At 38.8% G+C, this 25925-nt stretch overlaps 3 protein-coding genes across 5 annotated transcripts; all 3 read left to right on the top strand.

The window, feature by feature from the left end:
• The first annotated feature begins 5196 nt into the window (after positions 1 to 5196).
• On the top strand, positions 5197 to 6790 carry LOC115679709 (NAC domain-containing protein 96-like). Its single transcript, XM_030603378.2, has 3 exons — positions 5197 to 5757; positions 5878 to 6102; positions 6343 to 6790. Exons 1-3 carry the CDS (start codon positions 5200 to 5202, stop codon positions 6589 to 6591), a joined length of 1032 nt encoding a protein of 343 aa, XP_030459238.2. The 5' UTR covers positions 5197 to 5199; the 3' UTR covers positions 6592 to 6790.
• Positions 6791 to 8868: 2078 nt separating this feature from the next.
• On the top strand, positions 8869 to 14478 carry LOC115679708 (protein NTM1-like 9). 2 transcript variants are annotated; one of them, XM_056307242.1, is made up of 6 exons: positions 8869 to 9124; positions 10024 to 10124; positions 12440 to 12610; positions 12747 to 13030; positions 13590 to 13865; positions 13957 to 14478. In XM_056307242.1, exons 1-6 carry the CDS (start codon positions 9030 to 9032, stop codon positions 14167 to 14169), a joined length of 1140 nt encoding a protein of 379 aa, XP_056163217.1. In that variant the 5' UTR covers positions 8869 to 9029; the 3' UTR covers positions 14170 to 14478. The 2 variants fall into 2 exon arrangements, with proteins under 2 accessions (XP_056163217.1, XP_030459237.2); XM_030603377.2 differs by having other exon boundaries at positions 8883 to 9124; positions 12427 to 12610.
• A 485-nt stretch (positions 14479 to 14963) lies between these two features.
• LOC115679615 (NAC domain-containing protein 16-like) lies at positions 14964 to 18073 on the top strand. 2 transcript variants are annotated; one of them, XM_030603232.2, is made up of 6 exons: positions 14964 to 15314; positions 15579 to 15862; positions 16338 to 16469; positions 16560 to 16772; positions 17051 to 17383; positions 17506 to 18073. In XM_030603232.2, exons 1-6 carry the CDS (start codon positions 15107 to 15109, stop codon positions 17797 to 17799), a joined length of 1464 nt encoding a protein of 487 aa, XP_030459092.1. In that variant the 5' UTR covers positions 14964 to 15106; the 3' UTR covers positions 17800 to 18073. The 2 variants fall into 2 exon arrangements, with proteins under 2 accessions (XP_030459092.1, XP_030459095.1); XM_030603235.2 differs by having other exon boundaries at positions 14967 to 15314; positions 17051 to 17371.
• Positions 18074 to 25925: the final 7852 nt, after the last annotated feature.

The raw sequence follows: 25925 nt of genomic DNA, 5'->3' as shown, positions 1-25925 counted from the left end.
TGACCCCTGCAGTATTCCAGAAACCCCTTTTGCGGCTGCTTGTTTCTAACTTCGAAATGGCTCGTGTACCATCGTCTAGTGCGATAGGAAAAAGAAATTACTATCCAAGAGCAATTCGATGGCTTCTAGTTGGCATTAATTTTCAACACCGCACTAACCTAGGCTCACTGACCTCCATGTGTCTGTAGCATGCTCAATTGTGATGTCAAAGGAGGCGGAGTGGTAATTCTTGTTTGTCTTTTGTTCAAGCACCTACATATAGCTCTTTAGCCACATAACCATTCGGCAAATTCCTTTTGCTTAAAATCTCCAAACTTCTCTCACCTATATGCCCCAAATGCATATACGACAATTCAACCTCCCAAATAGATGCATTCTATGTCTCTACGATAAAATCCTTCACTGTCTCGTCTTGAAACTCATACAGGCTACTGTGCTTGGTTTCTCTCATTATTATCAAGCATCTCGAACGAGTTTCGTAACTCCAACTTCTAAAGTATATCAACACCTAGCTAAATCCATGACACTCAAAGGAATCAAATTATTCCTCAACTCTGGAACGTGCCTCGCTCCTCACGATACCATCATATATTCTAATTTTGACATTGCCAACACCCACAACATCTCACTCAACATTGTTCCCCAATTGCACTTTACCACTATCCTGTAGGGTTCATCAACGAAAAACAACGCAGCGGAATATAGAACCCTAGACAGGATCCATGCGTATATTGAAATCGAAAAGGAATTTCGGTACGTACCTTTTGCAGATCAAAAATAAATCAGCAACTGATTGTGTCTGGATGAGCGCCCCAAGCGTTGCGCCTCTACCGGTATCCACACACACGAACGGAATTCTCCAACGATCCACGTGCTAGCGAAAGATCTTGAAGTTCCTTTTCTTGAACGCCTTTTGATTTTCGATACTCTATCGAAAAAACCCTAGACAGAACGATTCTCTATCTATTTATACAGCCTCATTATCTAGCGGAATTAAAAGAAGTGGGCCGGGCTATTTGGGCCCGCCAAACTGTCCACCTTCAATCGTACGTTTAATCGTTATCTCATAACGCGTACGACCGCATAGATAATTTAAATAGGAGAATAAATTAAAATCTACTTCTTAAGTAGATCAAGGCGCATAGACAATATTAAGTCCGTTCGCTATTGTGTGCGACCCTGTAGGTTCACTAAACATTAGCAGTGTGCCCAAAACTCTTTTGGCCCACAAGTCATAAGCGGTCTCTAGCAACACATTATGACTACCTAAGTATAGTGAAGATCGGTTTTTCGACACAACCTAATCCACAACTAATATTAGAGTATCAACCTTGATTGATTCCTAGGGCAGACCACTAACATATCCATGTATTAATAAGTATTAAACTAGTTATTATCTGGTGTCACGTGAAACGAACAACCAAAATTCACAATAATACATCCATCAAGCAATGAATTCTTAATGACAGATAAGACATAATCAGCGCTATCTGAATTATAGTTAGCTGCAGCTGCAAAGTCATCAGTAGATTTAACTGTAATTCCTTTACCCTTCTCGTTCTTCAATTTAAAGAATTCCTTTTTAAGATACTACACCTTGCCACAACTCCAACAGACAACACCACCAACCCTAAACTAACTACGTTTGTTCAAATTCGCATTAACAAAAGTACTAGTTCTTCCTCTACCTTAACCTACTAAAGCAATAGGTTCCATTCTAAATCAAATCGCGAACATCATTTCACGTTAAGTTTCTTGACCTAGAAGATATACTAACAACAGTAACAATAGCATACCAACTATTAGTAAATGAGAATAATAGTATCAAAACGCATACCTCATCTTAAAATTTAATCTTAACCGAACTCAACTGACTAACAACCACATTGAATTCGTCAATATAATTAGCAACCAACGCAAATTCACTCATCTTTAAGTGAAATAGACGACGCATCAAGTAGACTGTGTTGATCACAGAGGGCTTCTTATTCATGTTCAATAGGGCATTCATCAAACACGCGGTGGACTTTTTATTCACACTATTAAACATGGCATTACAAGCCAACGTCAACTGAATAACACCTAATGCATGTTTATCAAATAATTCCCAATCAGCTTGTTCCACTTAATCTAGCTTTTTTCCCAAACATAAGTAAGTGCAAATTCTCTGATAAAGGCAATCATCAATCCGCATGTTCTCAAAAAATATCACTCTCATCAAATCTATCGATTTGCACTTTTCCTTTTTTTATAACCATTGATTTGCTTTAACTCAATCAAGCTAGGCTCTAATACCAATTGTTGAGGAAACAAGCAATCAAAATAATAAAATAAATAAAACAAGAAAATAAATCGCACTCCAAATTTACGTGGTTCGGTTAGTAGAACCTACGTCTATGGGAAGAGGAGCACGAAATTACTCTATAGATCAAGTAATACAACGAAAATTATAGTCATACCCAAATCACTCAAACACTCAAAGTGTTTCTTAGCCCTCAATTACCCATAATAACTCACACAGTATTTAGCCCTTATAATTTATCGCGAAACAATTTCTCAATCACACAAAGAAATTTATAAATCTTACCACAATATTTATTGATTTTAGCACTCTTGGATTGCTTTAGAGGTAATTCATGAGAAGTTACCTCTTGGATAATTTTAGCGAAAATATCTACTTCTTATATTGACAAGAATTGGATCCAAAACAAGGAACCTACTCATATTAGGTAACCACCCAAATAGAAAATCTACTCAAATTAGGAAAACTACTCGAATTAGGAACTCGACACATATTTTCAACAATGAACAAGTTAAGGCAGATAGCAAAGGCAAACATCCTTTTATCAAATGACTATATGTTAAAGAAAAGTACCACTCTCTATAGAGATATGAATCTGATTGCATTCAATCGAAAAACCTACAACATATCTGATTAAAGCTATTCTACTTACAAAATTGATTCTGATAAAACTTGAGAGCAAGACCGCGTCATAAAATTATTTTTTAATATCTATTCATCATTATTACTCTGAAAAAATTAAATTAAATGTAGTAGTTAAATTATTCAATCAATGCCATACGCACATATAAAGTTATATTCAGTATAAGTCCTAAAACCTACAATTCTATGAGAATTTAAAAGAGAAATGGAAAAGGAAAAACATGACAAATGAAAGTTTACTTAGCAATAAAAAGATAATTACAAATTGTTCCACACTGTAGCAATCATATATGTACGGCCATCAAACGCAAAGCTTAGTTTCTGCTTGACAAATCCCATATTAATACTAGGGAAAATTGTCCAAAAAGTCCTAAACCTATTATATGGCAATCAGTTCAATCATAAACCTTTTAATTTTGTCAATTTAATCATGAACCTTTGAACGCTTTGCCAATTTGGTCATTTCGTCCAATTTTGACAAAAAATCGCTCACGTTGACGCTTGCTATCCTACGCAACACAATTGATGCAAACGTTGATGATTTTTGCAATTTTTTAAAATTATCTTTTTTTTATTTTCTTTCCTTAATCGTATTTTCGACCAACCACAGGCAAAGGTACAGAGGCCGCCGCCTAGACCAGGTGAGGTCATCGCAACCCTAGCCGACCACATGCAAGGGCCACAACAGCCACACCTGGGCTAGGCGAGGGGGTCTCAGCCCTTGCCGGCCAACAGACGTGGGCCGCAACCCCCTTACATAGCCAAAAATCCAATTAAGGAAAATAGAAAAGGAAAAAATGAATATTCGGAAAATTTAATAAAAAATTGCAAAAAACATCTACGTCAGTACTGATCGTGTCATGTAGAATAGTTGGCATTGACTAGATCTTAACGTCAGCAATTTCCAGCTAAAATTAGCCGAAATGACTATATTGACAAATTGTTAAAAGGCCTAGAACTAAATTAGCAAATCGTCAAAAGGTTATGACTAAATAGATAAAATTGAAAAGTTTAGAATTGAATTGGCCACTGAACAATATGTTTTGAGCTTTCTGGACAATTATCCCGTTAATATGCAGCCATGAAGCAAATCGTTTCTTCAATACGGTATCCTGGACAGTGGACACGCAAGTTGTTTTTCCAAGAATGACACGTAAGGCAAATTTGATGTTTCTATATTGTTCTAGAAATATTATATTAAATGAGATGAGATAATTAAATTATTTATAATTATTACAAACGAACATGTCTAATTAATGTTAAAAGAAGTGAGAGGTATGAAAGCACTGCGATGATGTGACTCTACCGCAGAATTCCATTCTACCAAAATTTATTTTTATTTATAAATATATGTATTAGAAACCGTAAACAATATAGTAAGCGAAAAGGAGTGAATAAAGAAACACGTGGGGGAAAGAATAACCTAACTGAAAGTGCCATTGCGTGTGGGTCCACGAAAAAAGCGCAGCCCTTTGGGAACAAGGCTTAAAATTTCAACAAGAAGGTCCACAAGGTTTTTGTTATTTATCATTTCCATATGAGGACACTAATCGTCTAGTCTCAATCACTAAAGTGTGCGACATTGCTTTTATCCGACAAATTTAATGAAACAAGATGAAGCTCAAACCGTAGGATAAGATTCCTTGTTTGATGGAACAAAAGCATCCACATAAAATTCCAGAAACTTCAATATATCATACCTTAAATCAAATATATATTCATGCAAGAATGCTAGGATGTCAAAACTTCGTTGGTGTCCCGATCTGATTAATCCCCACTCTAAAGGATTCGCAAACTTTGTAATTATACTGCAATGAATATCGATACTTACTAATCTCGATTATCTTTGATTATTAGAGACAAATCACAAAATCTTACAATTAGAAATGCATAATATCTAATATAAAAAAATGCTCCACACTGATGCAAAATAAAAACCCTAGTTTTGATGAAAGAAAGATTCATGCGTGCCGAGAGAGTGGAGGCCGATTAGACTTTGGCACGTCGTGTGAACGTTCTTGATCCTGCATAGGGTTCGGCACTCATCTTCATAAAGCATTCTTAAAAATATTCAAACATAGGACGAGGGGTCCAATCATCAGGAATAGTGTGGTTTTGCACTTCTCGAGCAAGCCAGACAAACTCGCTTGGGAAGGAAGGCGAACATAAATAAGAGAAAAAGAAAGTCGTACACAGTAAAGTCGGTCAATGAGTCAGGGCACAATTCCAACCTACAAAGTCCGCGCACTTGGCCAATGTTAATGCTACCGCTCTTCAAACCCACACACAAAATCTTAGTCCTTGGGACTTGTTCTTCTTCTCTCTGCTTGCACGAGTTGCGGATCCAAATGGAAGACACAATCTCAGAAGCCATGAATGTACTCCCTCCAGGAGTTAGATTCCATCCCACTGAGGAGGAGCTTTTGATTCGTTACCTGAAGCCCAAGATTCTCGGACAACCTGACGAACTCTACTACAACATAATTCAAGAGATTGACTTATGCAAGTTCGAACCCTGGGACTTGCCAGGCATTGCCGGTCACATGTTCAACAGTAAGGAACTGTTTTTCTATTGCTGCGTGAAGCGCAAGTACTCTAACAGCCAGCGCTCCAACCGAACGACGGTAGCCGGTTACTGGAAAGTGACCGGCAAGGAACGACGCATCATGAGCGAGACCAACGAGAAGATAGGAATCAAGAGGACTTTGGTGTTCTACGAAGGCCGCGTGCCTAATGGCAAAAGGACCAACTGGGTCATGCACGAGTATCACCTAAATTCCAAGTGTTTGGGCCATAATCACAAAGAAGGCGAGGTAATATTTTGGCTCTCATTCATTTGCACAACGCTATTGGTTATAAATTACATTTGAGGCATGCTTTTTAGGAACAGGTTGTTTCTCTATTACTGATGTTGCTCATGCATATATATGCAGATGCTGCCTTATGTGGCATGTCGGATCAAGTACAAGAAAGACAAGAAACCGATGATGGGTCACGCTCCAACAATCAGCCCTGAAGGCTATTCAAGCAGCCCTTACACATGCACTAGCAATGTATCAGACCCCCCTGGGAATCAAGAAGGGGACTTGCCGAGCTTCTGCAACACCCCCAACAATGAAGTCGCCGATAACCGAGGAGCTGCTGATGCTCAACCCCAGGTGAGAGACACGTTCTATGTTGTAGAACTTTTTTAGGATCGGATTTAGTCCCAAGTCCTCTAGAGAATATCAAAGTCACAGACACTCATTGGTTTTCTATGGCCAATAATGATTGCACCATCACATTAGCAACATCTGTGGGACTATTTTCATTTCATACTTTCAAGATTGTTTCTGTAACATAAAATGAAAAATACTTAAGATGGATGGTTTTATATAATCTACATGTTTTGAATGCAGTTGTCACTGGAAGAGATAATTGATTCGCTCTCTCCTTTGGAGACACTGGATGACTATGTATTAGACTACATCAACACTCCAACCTATGAGCCACAAGCAGGAGCAGAGGATTTCTCCTACGACCACAACGGGGATGAGTTCAACTGTGGATACGCGCCACCGTGTAGCAGCTCAGTAAATTATTCCGGTTGGGCTGGGACAACTTATGAAGACTTCTCTACTAGAACGTACGACAATGGTGGATCCTGATTTGGAAGGAGTGTGCGTGAGCGTGAGGACATTTTTTACTTCTGATGTATCAACTTCTGTGAGGGTGGCTTTTGAAGTGTTGTGAAACACATTTAGTTTCATAATTTGTGCGTGTCTTGGTTTCAGAGTCGTGCTTTTTTCTTTTATTTCAGTTTGTGTGTTTCTGCTAATTAAGATGTAATACTTTAATAAATAGTGTTATGTTCCCTAATTTTTATCCTCGTTGATGATGATCCCATATTGGTGGACGTGAAGTTGGACTGTCAAATGATTGATGTTATTGGCCGAACGATTAAATAAATGCTGTGGAATCTGGAAGTGGGAGTGCGACAAGTGTTAAATCAATTAGAAAAGGTCAAGAAAGAAAGAAAGTGAAATCTTTTGACTTAGGTAGGATGGAATATTATCTATCTCCAAGCCTTCCAAAGGAAGGCCATGAAACTTGCGCAACAAGTGTGAATGTTTTGACTTGGGTAGGATAGAATCTAAACTCCAAGACTTCCAAAGGAAGGCCTTTGAAACTTCCTCAACAAGTGTGGATATTTCATACATGGAAAGTCCAATGTTGTATTGAATATCCTCACGATTAGAAATGGCCCCGACCGTGCTAGGGCGGCCCGTCAAGGCCTAGCACTCTTATGTATCGTGCTAGGCATGACCCGTGATAATGATTGGCTATGCGAGCAGGTGTTGCGATGCTTTGATTTCTTTTTTATACTTTTTTCACAAATTAAAAATAAAATTAATTAATGAAAAGACAAAGAAAATGTCAATAGTAATAAATTATTCCCACATCATGTTTTTTTCACAGGAAGTCAACAAGCAAAAACAATTATGCAAAAAGAAAATATAAGAGAAAGTAGATAAAACTTAGACTTAGACAAATATATCTCATAAAAGGAGTACAGCATAATCACTGAAAACACCGTATCGAATAAATGCAAACACATAAACCAACGTAACACTGAAAACAAATCTCAATGGCCCCAGTAGTAAAGGCAGGAGCTCCCCTGGGCTTGACCATTTCGGCGAGATGTTTGTGTTGGTGCCTCTTCAAGTAACCCGTCCCATCACTAGATTTAAAAGAGAATTTCGCAACACATAGAGCGCAGACTACCTTCTTCTTGCCATTGGAGAGGTTCACGATATTGAACATCTTCTAAACATTGGACCCTTGCCAAAGAAAATTCTTTGGAATTGGCGAGCCATATATGAAATGGATTGGGTGCTGCTGCTAATTTGCATCCATTACAAACTTGAAGATTGGAAATATTGTATATAGAAATCGTTATTTTTTTAAGAAGTTATGAGAGAGTGATAAGGAAGGAGAAATGAATGAAAGGAGAAGGAGTTGAATTATGTGGCCGAATGGTCATGTAAAATGCGACCAAAATTGATTAGTTTCGAAGGAACTTTTTTTCAATTTACTATAACTCACAATTACTGAAAACTGTGTTTAGTTCACTTTTCTATGTTAACAATGTAACAATTTATATAATTATTTTCTTGGATCGAGAGTTTTGGTAATAGCGAAAAAAAGAAGCTAGCAATAATTTTTATAATATTGTAATGATTGCCTATTAATTACTTACAATATAGTCTATAATGAACACAATTACTAGCAGTGACAAACATAAAATCTTTTTGAAGTCTGATCAATAACGCACACAAAATTTCTAATTTGGTGGTTATGATTTCATTTAACAATGGACATCGAATTCGTATATTTGACCAACTTAAAAGGAAAAATTCAAGGTTTTGACCTAGTCCAACGACGCATTAACACAAAGTAAGGAAAATATTTGCAACAAAAAGAAAATTCGCAATAAAAACTTGTCATCGTTTTGCAATAAAAAAAATACCAATTGATGATAAAAATTAACTTAATAATATAATAGTAAAAGAAGTTGACACTAGTCATCTTAATTTACAATGATCAGATACTTACACAAAAGCAATTCTAACTTTGAAAGTTTGAAAATTCTTATCTATTTTTCATTTATTATGTAGTAACTCATGTACACTTTATTCTTAAAATTTTCTATGATTACATGCAATACGAGCTAATAGTAGATGCAGTTTCATAGAGCTTACTCATGTCTACTTTCAATGAAATCATGCAAATTTCTTATTAAACGTATTAATCCGATGATTACTATTAAGAAAAAAAAATGATACTTCTTGTTAATCAAGTTAGCATTATCTTTGACCACAAAAAAAACTGAAGTTAGCATTGTGGTCTTCTAAAAAGAAAAGCTATATAACCCTTTCGGGAGCCAATGTGGAGAAGAAGAACAGGGGCCAAGACTTCATCTTTTTGGCTTGCATCTTCTGCTCGTTCGAGATTCATCACGACCCAATATGATCCCTGAATCACTCGTCAATCTTACTTGGGATTCTTGTCATGTCGACGCCATTTCTTGTCGAAATCACAAGTAATGATTGACGAGTCTTTCATGGGTCGTATTCTCCAAGATCCATATCCATTCTTTCTTTGCCTCGGTCTGTCGGTGAGAGTTTGCAGCAGTTGCAGGTGAAAAATCGACTTCGATCTTTCTCGTTCTGGGCTCGTGCAATTTCCCATTCTTGCGGAATGAGTTCTGCTTTTCTAGGAGGGTTTCTGTTTCGTGTACTTGTGTGGCTGAACTGGATCTAACTTGCACATTGCGATATGTTCCGAAATTCTAAAGAAGATTGCAAATTTCACCTGGGAGCAGATGATACTTGATATGTCATATCAACCCCCGAATTATCAATCAATATTCCTCATTTTTTTCTGCTTTTTTTTGTGTCCCCAGCCCTGCCCAGAAAGATTAGTCAAACCTTGCGTTTGGAAATGCTGTTTTTTTTCATTTTTGGACGTCTTAATTTGTTTTTAGGAAGAGAAAAGCTGTAAGAGTATGTTGGGTTGTAACCTTGAACTTCGCTTGTGATAGCCACAACTGATCTGTGGTTCCTATGCAACAATTCCTTTTGATTCAACTGTTGCGGATGGCTCTTGATGATTGAAATTTTTTTGTTTGCTTTTCAAAATGGTTTCAACTCTTTTGCGCCTTTATGTTTGGAAATTACGATATTAAGCACAATCCCAGTGGGTTGTAATTGTCCCACTCCACCTTCCCTCTCTCTCTTACATATTTGGGGGGCAGTTGACACAATTCTTGTTGCTTTGAATCCTTCTTGGAAAATTGACATGCTCTGAATACGTGACTATTAGAGATTCATGCTTGCTCTATTGTGAATCTGCAGGTTCATTGCCTTGTCTAAGATGATTAAAGTGAACATTGAAACGAAGGGGAAAAAGATTGGGTGGGTGATGTATCAATTCACCATGAAGGCGATTCAGGCATCTCTCAACACTTTGACGCAACACTTCTATAGTTTTAGCTCTCGTGTAATTATTTTTCCCCTGATTGCAGCATTCACTTAGAGAAATGAGGGAATCACTTCCCCAAGTGCAGCAACTAGCCAGCCTCCTTCATTTACATTGCAAGATGGCTTATTTGGAAATGGTCAGCATGACAATGACTCCGGTAACGAAATAATTCATCACATAGCAATGCTTTTCTAAACACCCGTACCATCGGAAGTTTGAACTGAAGCTAATTGATTTGAATGCGGCTTCTGCACAGCTTGCACCCTTTCCGTGGACGCAATCCTATTACAGATATCAAGCTTAATGGAGCATACTGGTTTTAATTATCTGTATGCTTTGGAGTAACTAGTGGCCCTAGCATTTAAGGAAAATTGTCGAGTCGGTGTTTGATTACTCTCAAGTCGTGGTGATCTTTAGAAGATAAGAAAGTATGACTTAATGAGTGTAGGATTGTGCCTAGTTTGTTTTGTGGCTTTGTCCTTCGTTCTTGATTGAAAATTGCTCTGATCTGTATCAGGGTGCTTATGTGTTGATTTGTAGGAGTGCTGCTTCATGGGTATGTATATTTGAGTCCTGAAATTGAGTGAGCTTCTGTTATGCAGTAAACAATTCAAAAGAATAAGAACTGAGCATGGATAATGAGCAATTCTGATTACTTCAGTTCTGCTAAAAATTTTGCTAGAACTCCTAAAAGATAACTACTATCCTTAGTGGAAGTTTCACTGGAACTAATGCATGAGGGAGCTGAAGACTACTTGCTTTTAGCTTTAGACTTTGAGGGAATGACTTTTGATTAGGTAGTGTCATGTTGGGGTCGGAAGAAGTAAAATTTCCAAAGAAGTTTTGAAACCTGGAGAACGAGTTTGCAATTTTTCAGTTGAGAACAGTTTATTTAGGGCTGGAAGAAGAAGTAAACTTTCCAAAGAAGTTTTGAAACTTGGAGAACAAGTCTGAAATTTTTCAGTGTAGAGTGGAAGTTTGACTGTAACTAATCCATCAGGGAGCTGAAGACGACTTGCTTTTAGCTATAGACCTTGAGGGAATGACTTTTGACCACGTAGTGTCATGGTAGGGTCAGAAGAAGAAGTGGACTTTCCAGGGAAGTTTGGAAAATTGGAGAACAAGTTTGCAATTTTTCAGTTGAGAACAGTTTTTTGAGGGTCGGAAGAAGAAGTAAACTGTCCAAAGAAGTTTTGAAACTTGGAGAACAAGTTTACAATTTTTTAGTTGAGAACAGTTTTATCAGGGCCGGAAGAGGAAGTAAACTTTCCAAAGAAGTTTTAAAACTTGGAGAGCAAGTCTGAAGTTTTTCAGTTAGTGGAACTAATGCATGATGGAGCTGAAGACGACTTGCTTTTAGCTATAGACCTTGAGGGAATGACTTTTGACTAGGTAGTGTCATGGTAGGGTCGGAAGAAGAAGTAAACTTTCCGAAGAAGTTTTGAAACTTGGAGAACAAGTTTGCAATTTTTCGGTTGAGAACAGTTTTTTTAGGGTCGGAAGAAAAATTGAACTTTCCAAAGAAGTTTTGAAACTTGAAGAACAAGTCTGAAATTTTTCTGTTGAGAACAGTTTTTTTAGGGTTGGAAGAAGTAAACTTTCTAAAGAAGTTTCGGAACTTGGAGAACAAGTCTGAAATTTTTCAGTTTAGAACAGTTTTTTTCTCATTTCGGCAATCCCTTATGTCATTACTATAACACTTTTGTTTGTATGCAAATGCTTTTGAGGCGCGTGGACTTTTATGCATCTTTTTTTTTTTTTGGCTAAGCTATGGAAATTTTATTTGTTAATACAAGTCAAAACAAGTAGAAAAAAATAAAAGTTTTCTTTTCCCTCCCTCTGCCATTTACCACCACAGTCGTCGTTGATCTTGAGCGGACATAAACAACCATGAAGAATCTCACATCCAGATTGCTTTGACTGATTGAGCACAAGGCTTTGATATTTGAAAATAGAAGCGTCTTATGTAGATTGTTCAGAATTCACCAGTTTTTAATGGAATTCTCCTATTTTTTTGTATGGGGTCTTTCTGTAGTCCGCCAACCATGATTGATTTTGCTTCGGAAGTTATGACATTGATACTGACAGTTGCAACTCTAGTTATTCCACAAAATGACGAAATTGCCACAATATCAAAAAGGTTATTATCATGGATTACTGTTTTGTATAATTTTGCACGGGACTATAGACATACGCATTTGAATGACTCAAGAGGAAAAAATAGCTATCCCCTTATATGCACATTCACAGGACAGACAAAGGTTAAGATGTGGGATCCACCAAACAGTCAAACTTCCTTCTAAGGTTAGACCTAGTGGGAAGCAGAGGTTTTAGCTCATAGCATCTCTATTATAAATAAGCATGGGCATGAACTAATCTGAAGCAAGTTAGCATTGCTCTCTTCAAATTTCCTTCTCTTTCCCTTATAGTTAGCGTTTTTGTTCGTTTTATATTTTGAGATGGAAAGTGCAGAAATTTCATTAGTCGATCTGCCGGTGGGATTCCGATTCAGACCAACAGAGGAGGAACTTGTCAATCATTACTTGAAGTTGAAGATACTCGGCAACAAAATGGTCGAGCGGATAATTCCCGAGGTTGATGTCCATCAATTGCCACCTTGGGATTTATCCAGCAAGATAAATGGTAAGACACCATAAAAACTGTCCCATTTTAAAAATGTGTTTAAGTTCATGGTTGGTCTATGCTATTCCCTTTTGGGTTTCTGTGTCTGTTGGTTTGCTTCTGTAGTTTGAAGATTTTCTACTGCGGAATTATGCAGAATTATCCAGTATAAACTCAGATAGTGATGAATGGTTCTTCTTCTGTCGTCTGCAAAATAAGTACCCTCAAAGTAAACGGACTAGAAGGTCAAATGATTATGGTTCTTGGAAGCCTACTGGCGAAACTCGTGAAATCAGGACACGAGACAAAAAGAACATATTAGGTTTGAAGAAAATTTTGGTTTTCAAAAAGCGTCAAAGTCCCAAAAATGCCCAGACCAAATGGGTACTGCATGAATATCATTTGAATGCTGATCTTATTGGCAACACCCTCACTGACCAGGTACGCAATTTCTTGCTTTTCCTTCCTCTTGCAGAGAACTTCAGCACAAACCATATTTGAACAATTTAAGGATACATATGAATGGTTAAGGTCGCTAAATGAATGTTGTCCGTTCCAAGTGCTTTCATTTAAGAGCCTTCTGATTTCATTTTCTTCTCTGACTTAATTTTTTGGAGTTGAGACTGAGCAGCTTACTTTGATCTGACTTTTGCTTTTTTTTCCCTCAAATAAACTAAACTCTTACTTAAACTTCTATTGATTTGTTTACAACAAACAATTTTACCAAGTAAAATCCCGGACTCTTTTTTCTTCTTTTTTTTCCTCCCAATCTGTTGCTATAGCACCATTCACTTTATTTTGAAGCCGAGCAAGGAGCATCTTTTTAAAAGGAGACTTATGAGTTGAACGTGGAGTGTTACCAAAGTTGCTTTTTTGACTGATATTTGATTCTTTGAGGTCGTTTTTCTTTTTCTTTGGGGATTAAATTGTGAAGTACTTTTAGAGATCGGTGATTAGACTTGAATAAATTGTTAACTTGTCTTTTGTCTTTCAACGTTAGAGTGACTTCGTTCTTAACCACTTGAAGAAACACCCTGATAAGACGGGTATGAAAAATTCAAAGACTCGGAAGACCAACACAAGTACATCTTTTATGCCTAAAGAAGGCATCAGAAGTAGCTGTAACATGCCCAATGAAGTCAACAACACAAGTATCTCTATTATGCTTCGAGAAGGTAGCAGTAGTATCTGTAACACAATCGATGAAGCCAACAACACAAGTTGCTCCAATGCATTAGTAACAGCCAAAAGCACAATAACTGAAGAAATTCCGAAGGTGAAGGAAGCAGCAAAATGGTGCCTGTTAAAAGATCATTATAGCATATTTAGGAAACTAATTTATCTTCTTGTTTTTGTTGTGACAATAGGAATCTTTAGAAGAAAATGTGCAGCAACCACGACTGCCAATTCTCTCACCAGAATGCAACTCATCAGAATGTGATTTCTCTGCATCTCCACAGCCACCCACAGCGACCGGGGAGCAATTGACTCATGATTTGTCATATCAGGATGTGGAGTCTTATTTTGCTGATAGTGAACTACTAGAAGAGATATTAGGGATGTTGAACTCGAATAGGTAGTTCTAACTTGACCACTCTTCCGAAGAAAGCATTATATAAGCTTTTTTCGGCTAGGTAATTGGTTTGCATCCACTGGCTTGGATGCACTCTTCAAGTGCTGATAAAGAGTACGCCCATGGTGTGTCGCCAGAAAAAATATTTTCCTTGTGGTAAAGAATGTGCATGGATCAAATGCATTCATTGATGTACATTATTTGCGTAATGATTTTTTTTTATAAGCTGCATAATGAGTTATTTGTTATAGCAGTAGGTGAAATTTCGAGTGGCGGTTTTGCCAAAAATGTACCTGACAGCTGTTTGGCTTTCTCCTGGTTGGTTGTTTCACATACACATTGTTTGTATTAACGAGGTGTATGGATAGTATTGGATTTATGCCCATTCGGGTGACTGTTGTTGTGATGGGATTGGATTCGTCCCTTTTAATTTTTTCACCCTCTCGTACTGTTTGTGTGTCCTCTAATAATAACAGGATGGAAAAGGAAAAGTGAGTGGCGTTACCACCCAATCGTGAAATATTAACAGTTGCAAGTACAGTTTTGGATCCGAAAAATGAAAGATGATTTCTTGTGGTCCGAGCATAACAGATACAAATAACGTGAATAAGAAGTTCAGTTAGTCACATGTAATCCAGCAATTGCAAGATGGGAAATTTAATTCTGGCCACTCGAACGCTTGCACGTAGACACAGTTGTCAATCTCACCCATCTTGTCAACATTTCTCTATTATTCACTTTACAAAAAGTTCTCTTCTGAAGCAAGGGAAGGACTACGTAAAGACACCGATCAGTCAGGGTCAAGTCAATGCTTTTGGCATAGCATCTGGAAACGCCATCTATAAAAGCTCAAAACTAGTGTTTTAAAGGTCACTCTGCTTCATATTCAGCTACTAGAAGTTACTAAAAATTGAGTTTGAGAGTGAAGTTGTCAAGACTCAAGAATGTCCTGCCTCATTCCTGTTGATATTTTCTATAAACATGTGGATTCTTTTCTGCCTGTAGGATACAGGTTTCATCCCACCGACGAGGAACTTGTCAATTATTACTTGAGACGACAAATTCTCGGATATAAAGATGACCCGTGCATTATTCCGGAGACCCCTTCTGTGCACAAATTCGATCCTTGGCATTTACCCGGCCTATTTAGAGGTAAACGTGACATTCTCTTCAAGTTACTCTTTTGTTTATGGGTGATGAAATCTTGGTGTTTTTAGCATGGTGACCCTGGTTTGTGGGATATACTAGGTTTGAAGGTCGAGATTGCATCTTTTTTAAACTTTGAAATGGCTTGTGTACTTTTGTTGAATGGAAAAAAGAAATGATCATTCAAAAACAATTTGATGGCTTCTCCTAGTTGGCATTAATTTTCGACACTGCTCTAACCTAAGCTCACTGACCTCCATGTATCTGTAGAACGCTCAATTGTGAGGTCGCAGGAGGCGGAGTGGTGGTTCTTGTCTCGTCTTTTGTTCAAGACTCGAAATAGTAGTAAGTATGACCGACAAACTCCATCCGGTCATTGGAAAACAACCGGTCAAGAGAAGAAGATCAATGCCAAAGGTACTAATAAGTTGATTGGGACTATGAGGAATTTAGTTTTCATAGAAAACGAGGGTTCAAGCGCCACAGAGACAGTATGGGTAATGCATGAGTATCACCTACATGACTGCAATTTCGGGGCCAACTTTCTTGACCAGGTACCCAATATTACATCATTCTCTTTTCAACTGAAAGTTGAACAGTGAAATGCTCATAATGCTCGCTTCTATGGCTTTTGATGGAACTTCATAAAAATCAGGTAATGAGCTTGTGCTGTTTTGATGGGGGGATTGTGTGGGAAATGAAAGGCCTTTTAGTTCAGATTCTTGTTTGCTGAGGTTACATCTGGACCCTGGTGCGCCTGTTTGAATTTATAACCTCACAAGCTCTTGTAGTGGATAAGATGGGAAGATTTGTCGCCTAAATGATTGCTTTTACGCTAGAATTGGCCATTATATGATTACCACAGCCGGCTGTTTTCTATTTGTTTTGGTGTCTCACATCATTCTCTGCCCACCTTTGTCCATCTTCCAGTTCACAAATTCGCCGATGTGTAGTGGAATGGCTACGCTTTCTTGGCATGTGATTTCCGTAATTCAGCTAACATTTCCTATTGTCTCTTCGAATGTTCAGCAGAGATTTGTGCTTTGCCACCTTATAAACAAACGAGATGAGTTCATCGACGCTTCAACCTCTGTTGAAGCTGCATCGATGTCATCTTTCTTGAACTTAGACAATGACAAAGCACGGAGTAACATTCCGGAGGTCGGTACTAACATGCCTTGTGGTCTGCTTTAAGTGTGAAAACTCATTCAAATGGAACTGATAACCCATGTTTACTTTGTCAATAAACAGAACGTTATGGAAGCCGTGATGGATCCACGTGCAGAGACCTTATGCCCACCGGTGAACCCAAACCTCTCCTCTACTCAACCTATCGTTGACATGGGGACTCCATCTGACATCCATATTACAAATGACAATCAATTTGACTGGCTAGAATTGGTAGATAGGACTGAGAAGGATGGATCTATCAACAAGTTCTTAGATGAGACAGATCATGGACAGGTAAACTTTCTTTTACGTCTTTTTCGGCAATGTTTGTGGATTTTAAATAATGTGGATTAGGCAGATGGTATCTTCTGAATTACTTTGATATTGTTCTTGACATACATTGTAGCATCATATTGGACAATATGCCAAGTGCCGTAACAGGAATTTATCGCTTTCTTTTCCTGCAAGAAATGCACATTGCTCTCTGATTATCTGGATCATTGGATAGTCAAGTGACGAGAACTCTGACATTTAATTTAATATGTACCTCTGTATGACCATTGTCCTACTAGGGTTGGTGGTTGCCTACAGACAGAGCGATCGAGCGAGGGGAGCATATGCCTAGGGAAGAAACAAGTGTTCCTGCTCAAGACAATTTGCAGCAAGAATATATTTATTTTTTGAACGTTCAAGTAGTCGAAGATTATCCCGAGATCAACTGCTTGACACGTGATCCTACGCCAACTACCCAAGCTTCTAGAAGGCGAGACACAGTCCAACTACCGAAAAAACTCTCTGGCGGCTTGACACGTGGTCCAGTAACACTCCAAGCTTCTAGAGGTCGAGACAGAGTCCCTCTTCAAAATAAACCCCCTGGTAGACTAGCCTCCAAGGTGAAGGCCCCTGTGAGATTTGCTTCTATGTGTTTGCCTTGATTTGCGCTTCTCCTTGATATGCTTCACGTCTCATTTTAGTTTCTTGTTTTAATCAAGGATCTCACCTGAAAAAATAATCATTGTATTTGCAGGAAAGGGAAGTTGAAAAGGACAAAGCTGCCGCTAACATTTCCAAGAATGTCTTCTCTATGAGGGAGCTTAAAGCACGCTTGGAACAGACCCAAGAAATCGAACAAAGTCGCAAATCAGAATCATCTGATTTCACAGCAAGCAGTGCAGAGAGTCCTACGATGGTGCGTGATAAGGGCCTGCAAGGTTCCGTTTCAAGAGAAATTTCAAACCGAAACAAAAATCTTGAATCAAAATCCTTCCAAACTTCAGCCAAGCAAAACCGGAAAGTAAGACCCTCAAGCAAATCCAGATAGTTCACTTTGGTTTTGTTTTTGTTTCAACGTCGACTGGTTTGTTCCTAAGTTTGTGACTTCGACGGATATTTGGTAATTAATGCAGTCTCTCATTGTTATGTGTCACATCATTGTTCTTGTCTGAATTCGGTAGCCAGCACTTCATATCAGGTGAATTCGTTGGTGCGTGTTTGCTAACAAATTCCTGAACTTTTAGTTGTATGTGCGCGTGTGCTGAACTACAACATTAATGAAAACGCAACACTGCTATTACTGTGCTGCGAAAGAAAAGGTATGTGATTGCTCGTTTCATGTGCCAAAGTTTGACTGTTTTCTAGCTTGGCTATTGGTTGTACTCCTTTCAGGGAACTGTATGAGTCAATATTTGCCTGTAAATTCTTGCCCTCATCTTGTTGATCGTAAACTTGTGAATTTGTTGGCCTTGATAGGCCGGATCAGAGATGATTCTGCAACTCCTTTGATTTACCAACATTTTTGAGAAAGTCAGTCATGAAATAGTAAAAGTTAGTAACGTGAAATTTCTAACTTATTTTCAAGATTGTCATCATCTCCTCGAAAATTACTAATTACATCCGAAGAAACCGCGAACTCAGCATATCGATTTTTAAAAGTTTCGAGAAATGCACCTATTAATTCGAGCTCATTGAACATTGCAGTCTATGTCTGAACCAAATGCACCTTAAGTACTGCGTACTAAAAGGAGCAAAAATATTAGCTGCTTAGTAGACCGATTCGAAGAAAAAGTTCCTTTGTCAAAAAAAAAAAAGAATAACTAATGAAATTCATAAACAAATAGAGTGACTGCTCCCTCGCATGTTTCAAAGTTCAAACCTTGCTGCAATAAAGGAGCATGGCTGAACATGTGATGATTGTCTGACTGACTTATGGGGGGGCCAAAGAAAAAAAGATTGCCGTGGGAGCTGGTTTAAGGAAAAAGAACAGTGCCAGCCTAAGTCAAGAACGGACTACAACACTTGATGAGTGTTGCAATGTAATGCATAGTCAGTGAGTTTCTAAACAAACGAGTTATATATACACTCAACGTCCAAGAAAAACTAATCCTATCATTACATACAGATTCTCATAAACTAGTCTCATACGTCTTCCAAAACCTGATAAACAATTGTCGTTGAGTGCGCTCTCGTGCGATATTTTTCTAAAAGGGAAAGAGACTGGCAGCTTAGCTGGCCCCTCAAAGCCCACACGCGGCTCAAACACGTCTTCATCATTCTTGGCTTGGACTTCATTTGAGTTTAATGAGTTTCTGCACTTTCTTTTTGCTTCCATATTCCATTGATTCACTTGTACAGTTGCAGGTCTACATGGAAGAACCTTCACACAGGAAGTGACATGTGAAAGAGAAAATCACTTTTTTCCTATAAATCGAGGACATGAAAGCCCTTTCGATATGTTTCGAGTTCTCATGATCATGAACTGGAAAGCCTGAACTGTAGAGCCATCATTCAAGTTTTGAAACAATATCTCTCTAATCACTCACATCCCTTCAATTTAGGCTTTTTGCCATGATAACGATGAGTGATGGGTCGAGCGTTTAGCATACTCTTAACCTTAATGGTCCACGCATTAATCTTGGAAGACCGACAAATCACATACGAAGTCTCTTCGCGACGAAGAGACTCAATATATTTTAATACCCCATGCGGTAACAACATCGCATAAAAGGGTGAAACAAGATCTAGCATAGATCGATGGTTGACGACTTCAATTGCAATAAAGTAAAGAAGAAAGCTAGACCCATTTTATATAACCAAGTTCGTCAAGCACAAGCACACACAATCTACTGTCCATTCCATATAAACTAGTTCACATGTGCAGGGCCCTTGAAGGAAGGGCCACCACTGTTTGAACAAGTAAGATTGCTAGCTAGAGCTAGGTCAAAACGGAACATGTTCTGCATAAATAATTCGATAAACAACAGTGGAAACATCTGTGTTAACAGCTAGATCCTCCTCAGTCCCAGTTGCAACCACTTCTCTTGCGGTCTTCCAAAGTCATAGCTTTGCAGTACTTAACTAGTGTTCGACTAAGTTCTTGCAACCTATCTCGAACCATTTTCTAATAAAAAAGAGAAGGTGACAATAATCATTATAAATGGAGAAAACGCACTGTTGTTAGTCTAATCTGTACCTTGAGGGAAAAGCAATCTCGTGGGCCTGTATTATTGCCAAATCTGAAGAATAATATAAGTTTATAAGGGTTTGGTTGATCACAGCCAAGGAGAGATCAGGCACAAAATTCTGTAAAATAAGGGGAAAAACCCTATTTATTAAATCAGATATTTACTTGTACTTAACCATCAGATTCAGATTTCAGATCAATTTGGCGTTGCCGTGGAAGCAACAAGGATCTCTAGTGCATGTATGAAACCATTTGACAAAATGAAACATGGGGACAATATAGTTGATAATTCTACAGATACAAGTCAAGTTGGTCATCATTCTTGTCTTTGTATGCATATTGAGGTGAGGCAATAATTTTTCGCAAAGCTTATGGATTGAAATCGAGAGGGGATCCCATCACGGTTCACGTCTCGCCATGCTGCGAGATTTCGTCGGCGAGCGAGATAACGACTTTATGTTATTGTCACTGGATTAATGTGTTGTTGCTAAGATTGATTGTGTATATTGCTGCAATCAATCAAGAAAATGATAATCGCATGGAAAACACAGAGATAGTAGAGTGCATAAAATCTAGGGACTTTATAATATAGTTCATTTTTCAGTTTATCACATGAATTTGAGCTTAAAAAGTTTTAAACCATGTAGGACCATTCTAAAAATAGTCATATTCATAAAAACATTCGGTAAAGTCATCATACTCTATTAAAACATTTTAGAAAGCTTCATGTAGTTCAATTTATTAATGGGTTCACTTTAATAACTTGGTAACAATAATAAATAAAAAAACTGTGTTGGGTTCGCATGCATAAGCTAAGATGAACCAAGTGTAAAGTGAGATTTCGCTTTAAACCAAATTTTAATTTTCGTCTCGAGATCTTATTCAAAAAAGCCTATTTTATGACAAAACAAATACTTAGATGCCGGCAATATACTATTTACTACTCGTTGCCTATCTAGGTACACACTAATTGGAAAGGTCCGTCGAATTTTGGAGAATAGCCGCATCTTACCTTCCGTACTATATACGAAGATGGTACCTACATGCCTTAGACATTCGTCGACCTTGTCGGAAAATTCTCGAGAATTTTTCGCAAGACCGCAATGTTAGAATTTTTGGCAAAGGGTAGGAGAACCAATAGGCACTAACTTCGAATTTGTCCTATGTAATCAATGAGTATTGTCCACACGCGATGATAAGACTTCTTCTTTGCGTCTATTTTAGGACGCACGCACCAATCACACGAAATCAAATTGTTTCCTTTATCCTTTTTCCTTTGGGCATACATTTTTTTAATATACAAACATGTTAAAAAGCAAGTCGAAAGTAACATGGGAATTTATCTTTTTCGCTCGAGGACCCCTAAGTTTTTTTCTGTCGTCTTTCTTTCCAGAAGAGTGAGAATACAAAAAGAATTTACAGAAAAGATCTTCCACCATACTGTGAAGTTCCTTCACCTGTCTCCCATTAAACCTTTTAAGGTCATGGTCGGGACTAATATTTACATTCATGTTGTTCAAAATAATTTGTTCACAAAAAGTCTTAATCCATGACCCAGAATTTTCTTTTAATGAAAATGGACTTATTGGTTATGGCCGCAAAAATTAACGGCTCTAGCTTTTCCGCCTAACATCTAAAGTCCCCCAAATTGTGACATTCAACTTTGTTTTATTATGGGGAAGAGAAGCAAGATAATTGGTTCAAGGGAGAATTTTGAAACTAGTAAAGAAAAAACCGGCACAAATAAATTTGTTTGTATTACCCGCTTTAATGATCTTCACGGGTACATCTGATTGACACCAGAATTTGCCACAGTCCCTGACCATTGACTTGGACCAGAATAGATCGAGCAAAACATGGCTGAGGTAAAATGTGCTAAGTCCTTTTGCCAAAAGCAACGAGAAGTTGCCGAGAGGCGATATAAGAGAATATTACCAAGTGTTGAGCCACGAGAGTTGATACATGAGACTTAGTCGACAAAGGAACTAAAGCTGAAGTGAAGATCGATGAATCAGGAACGGGATAAGTGTTCAAGACGTGAAGCTAGCAATTTCGTCTACAATCATAACGACCCATTCAATTGTGAAGTCAGCACGACCATCAGTTCATGGAGCTGCAATTCTCGAAAGCTAGGAATGATAATGGCCTGGAAGCATGGGATGTCGTAACCGCTAGGAAGAGGTGTTGCAAGCTACCAAGGTAACCTAGTCGATGTGGGGGTGAGCGATGAGATCATGATTATCGAGTAGTGGGCCTTTTGATAACATTTGTAAATACACGTTACTAAATTCTAGGAGTATATTTACTTTGTTGGTAACTGTTGTTAACCGTCGCTAGTAGCTATAATTATTAGTATTGTAATTCGAGCAAAGGACTGCAAATCAATCAATAAATACCAGCTGTTCGATTTTTTCTTCCTATTATGTTTACATCCCAATACCAACTGCAATTGCCTCCAACCTCCGTACAGTTAATTTCTCTCGTCAATTCTCGTTTCCTGTCCAAGATCAATAAATGGCTCTTACGCCCTTCGTCGATTTCCATATCGATCCATTCTTTAAAAGGTGCTTCGTCGACCCTCTTCGGCGAGACAATGCCCAACACTCGAGAATATCCAGTCTCGTAATAAGAGGGTATCAATCAAGTCCGTATAGGCATCACTAATTAGGTCTTAATCGCAGAACATGCATGATGACTTCACTCTACAAATCGAGAGGACATTCAAGACCACCCCCCAAAAAAACAAATTTGAGAGGGACATTGATAAAGTGAGAACACATGAATCAAAAAACACAAGAATCATACTTTTATCAGGAAAAAAAAGGAAAATGAAAATGCCCTGAGCTTTTCTTCTTCTTCTTCTAAATTTAGGGCTACGCTTTTTCCATTCCTAATTTGGCTAAAACACTCCCCAATAAAATATTGTGACCATTTTATTCATTGTGGGTAGCATATTTAAGCATTCTCTTAGTGTCTTTTTTCTTGGAATTTCTTTTATGGGTCCCACTTTTCTTTATCTTCACCATTCTCTCTATCTCTTTGATGTTTGAGATGGTTTTGCGTCGTTTTTCATGGTGGGTGTTGGATAAATTGATTAAATTCGAAGTGCTGGATAATACTGAGTGATGTGGTAATTTTCCTTGTGATGGATTGAGATTAATAAAGTCTGAAGGTGTTTTTTTTTTCTTTTTCTTCTTTCATCTGTGTTTTTTTTATGTCCGAGAAAAGTAGGTGTTGATTCATTCCTCGTTTACTATTGATCTGATTATAGATTATGCTTTTAAGGATGATCTTTAGTGAGGCCTTTTGGCATTGCTAAGTTTCTCTCATTTTGGTGATTCTATTAGTTGAAGTCTTTGAAATTTAATGGAGAAGAGTGGAAAGAGAAAAACGGGTCTTTTCCGATCCTAAAGAGTTTTGCTTTCACCAAGTGAAAAAAATTTTATCATCCCATTAACTTCTAACGATTAAACTTAGTGATTTCTTTGACCCTGTGCGGATAGAGCATGCATTTGATTTTTTGAGTGAATTTTGAGTATTCTTTTCCTTGAAAATATCTCTGGATTGGTTTCCATTGGCCTCATTCTATTTCTGCAATTTGTTTGGCAGAATGATTTCAATATGCACATATTGGTCTAGTTATGGTTCGGACTCAGTAATAGATGAAGGGTTTTTATCCAGTAAATTTCAATTTTCTTCTCATTTCAGTAGGTTCATTGAAACTTTTTACCATTTTGTTTGCGGTTCTTGATAAAAACAAGTGGGCACGCCAAATGCATTTTCGGCATACTAGCTAGTAAAGTCTATTGGCGGCGGTGCAAAATCTAGTTGAATCCCTCCTCTATACTATATTGGGTTGGTTTTGAATAGAGAAAGCTTCCATATGTTGCACAACCACCAATTATACCAAGAAAATATCATTCGAGTGAGTTACGTGCTTCTTTTATGGAGGTGATTATTGCAGCATTCGAGAGAAAGATGTAGAAAGGTGGGATGAAGAGGAGGGAAAAATGGGACCAGCAAAAAAAAAAAATCAAAACAAGACGGAGAGGAGGTTTAATATATTAAAAGGCGAGATCCACAATGGGTGAAATAGTTCAAACGCTTTTGTTGGGGAGCGTTTTGGCCAAATTACGAGTAGAAAAAGCCCGGCCCTCGATTTATTTTACATTTTTCACCATTAATCACTCTGTGTACTATAAGTGGTAGCAATAAGATTAAGAGAAAAAACCACCAAAAACCCCAAATTTTGCCATCATGACACATTTACCTCGAACTTTTTGTGACACCAAAAATCCCGAACTTTCTTTTTGTGACATATTTACCCCAATGTATTTAGTCCATAGGCATTTTCGTCTTTTTGCTTTTTCTTTTTTTTTTCTTCCGGAGGGGGCCTCGCCGGCTCCAGCAGGTGCCCTCGTTGGATCCGGCGAGGGGCCTCGCCGGCGTCAGCGGCCCTCGTCGGATCGGGCGAGGGCGACCCTCGCCGGCGTCGAGGCGGTCCTCGCCCGATTTGGCTAGGTCGACCCTCACCGGCGTCGGGCGAGGGTCGCCCTCGCTGGGCGAGCGACGGCGGCCCTCGCCCGAGCCGCGAGGCGGCCCTCGCCGAGATCGGGCGAGGCGACCCTCGCTCGACGCGCCGGCGTCGGGCGAGGGCGGCCCTCGCCCCGAGATCGGGCGAGGGCGACCCTCGCTCGGCCGGCGTCGGGCGAGGGCCGCCGTCGCTCGCCCGAGCGAGGGCGGCCCTCGCCCGACGCCGGCAAGGCCCCCCCTCGCCGGAAAGGAAAAAAAAAGAAAAAAAAAAAAAGAAAAAGCAAAAAAGACGAAAATGCCCATGGACTAAATACATTTGGGTAAATGTGTCACAAAAAGTAAAGTTCGGGGTTTTTGGTGTCGCAAAAAAAAGTTCAGGGTAAATGTGTCACAGATGATAAAGTTTGGGGTTTTTTGTGGTTTTTTCCCTGAGATTAATTGATTGCTAGTAAGGGCGAAACAATTGGAGGACAGAATTGGGAGAGGATTCATGGTCTCTTGCCCAAATAGGACATGGGCGACCGGAACTCGGTATTGCCGGTTGCGTTCACACCCGGGAGAGAAGAAACTCGTCGCACGAGAAACCCCAAAAGATTCGCCAGGCCTCCCCGGTAGTCCAAAATCCCAGTCAGCCCCCACCACTTGCCCCAAAAGTCACGGCCTGATCCCTTTCTCTCATGAATGAACGTTTGTATCCGATGCTGCATTTAGAATAGTTTCTTCTCTTTTGCATTATATTATGATTTCGACCCGCGAAATTCGGTACACTCGCCGTGTCGGATCGACACGGGACGCGCCGGATTTTAACCGTCTAACGTTCGGTCCGGTGAAATATGCCGACACTGATAGTTTTCAGATCACGTGAATCTTACGTGAGATTTGCACTATATAAGATGAAAATTCATTTTCGAGAGTAGTTAAAGGGCAACTCATAAGGCCGTCTCGCTGTATCTCGTGCTCCTTTACGATTCCTCTCGATAGGAGGAAGTAGTAGAAAATCTTGCCTAGGCTAATAATAGATCTGTGTATGATCCCGACTAATCCCACGATCCTCGAATCCTCAAACCTCGGTCGCATTCGAGGCCGTGTGCATAGCGATTTCTGCAATATATGATCGAGTGTGGAAAGAATGATTCCAAGTGAAATCATTCTTTCTTTTGTTGTTTCTTTTTCGCGCCTCTCGTTTTCTCAAATAAGCGCTTAATTACTCGGCCGATCAATTCGACCAGAGAAAAAATAAAAAAAAGAAGGAAAAAATCGGCAGCTGCCTTAGTCTGACCTTTACTTCCCCAACTCCCAACTCCCCCCGCGATCATCGATTCGACCACGTGTCGCAGACCCACTTCGGTGGCACAGCGCATCCATGAACCGACAAGTCGCTTTAGCATCGCCACAACCCGAGAGAGGGAGAGAGAGAGAGCGAAAAAATAAAATGAAAGGAAGAGAAAACAGCT

This window comes from Syzygium oleosum, unplaced genomic scaffold, assembly GCF_021117445.2.
Source record: "Syzygium oleosum isolate NSW1041296 unplaced genomic scaffold, Sole_v2.1 Sole_v2.52, whole genome shotgun sequence".
NCBI classification, from domain to species: Eukaryota; Viridiplantae; Streptophyta; class Magnoliopsida; order Myrtales; family Myrtaceae; genus Syzygium; species Syzygium oleosum.
This window is presented reverse-complemented; position numbering and strand designations above follow the sequence as displayed.

Coding starts and splice junctions, on each gene's coding strand:
- LOC115679709 (XM_030603378.2), top strand. CDS start 5,200: ATGTTAATGCTACCGCTCTTCAAACCCACACACAAAATCTTAGTCCTT. Junction 5,758..5,877: donor ATAATCACAAAGAAGGCGAG/GTAATATTTTGG, acceptor ATATATATGCAG/ATGCTGCCTTATGTGGCATG. Junction 6,103..6,342: donor CTGCTGATGCTCAACCCCAG/GTGAGAGACACG, acceptor TTTTGAATGCAG/TTGTCACTGGAAGAGATAAT.
- LOC115679708 (XM_056307242.1), top strand. CDS start 9,030: ATGATTGACGAGTCTTTCATGGGTCGTATTCTCCAAGATCCATATCCA. Junction 13,031..13,589: donor GCAACACCCTCACTGACCAG/GTACGCAATTTC, acceptor TTTCAACGTTAG/AGTGACTTCGTTCTTAACCA. Junction 13,866..13,956: donor TAACTGAAGAAATTCCGAAG/GTGAAGGAAGCA, acceptor TTGTGACAATAG/GAATCTTTAGAAGAAAATGT.
- LOC115679615 (XM_030603232.2), top strand. CDS start 15,107: ATGTCCTGCCTCATTCCTGTTGATATTTTCTATAAACATGTGGATTCT. Junction 16,470..16,559: donor CACGGAGTAACATTCCGGAG/GTCGGTACTAAC, acceptor GTCAATAAACAG/AACGTTATGGAAGCCGTGAT. Junction 16,773..17,050: donor ATGAGACAGATCATGGACAG/GTAAACTTTCTT, acceptor TTGTCCTACTAG/GGTTGGTGGTTGCCTACAGA.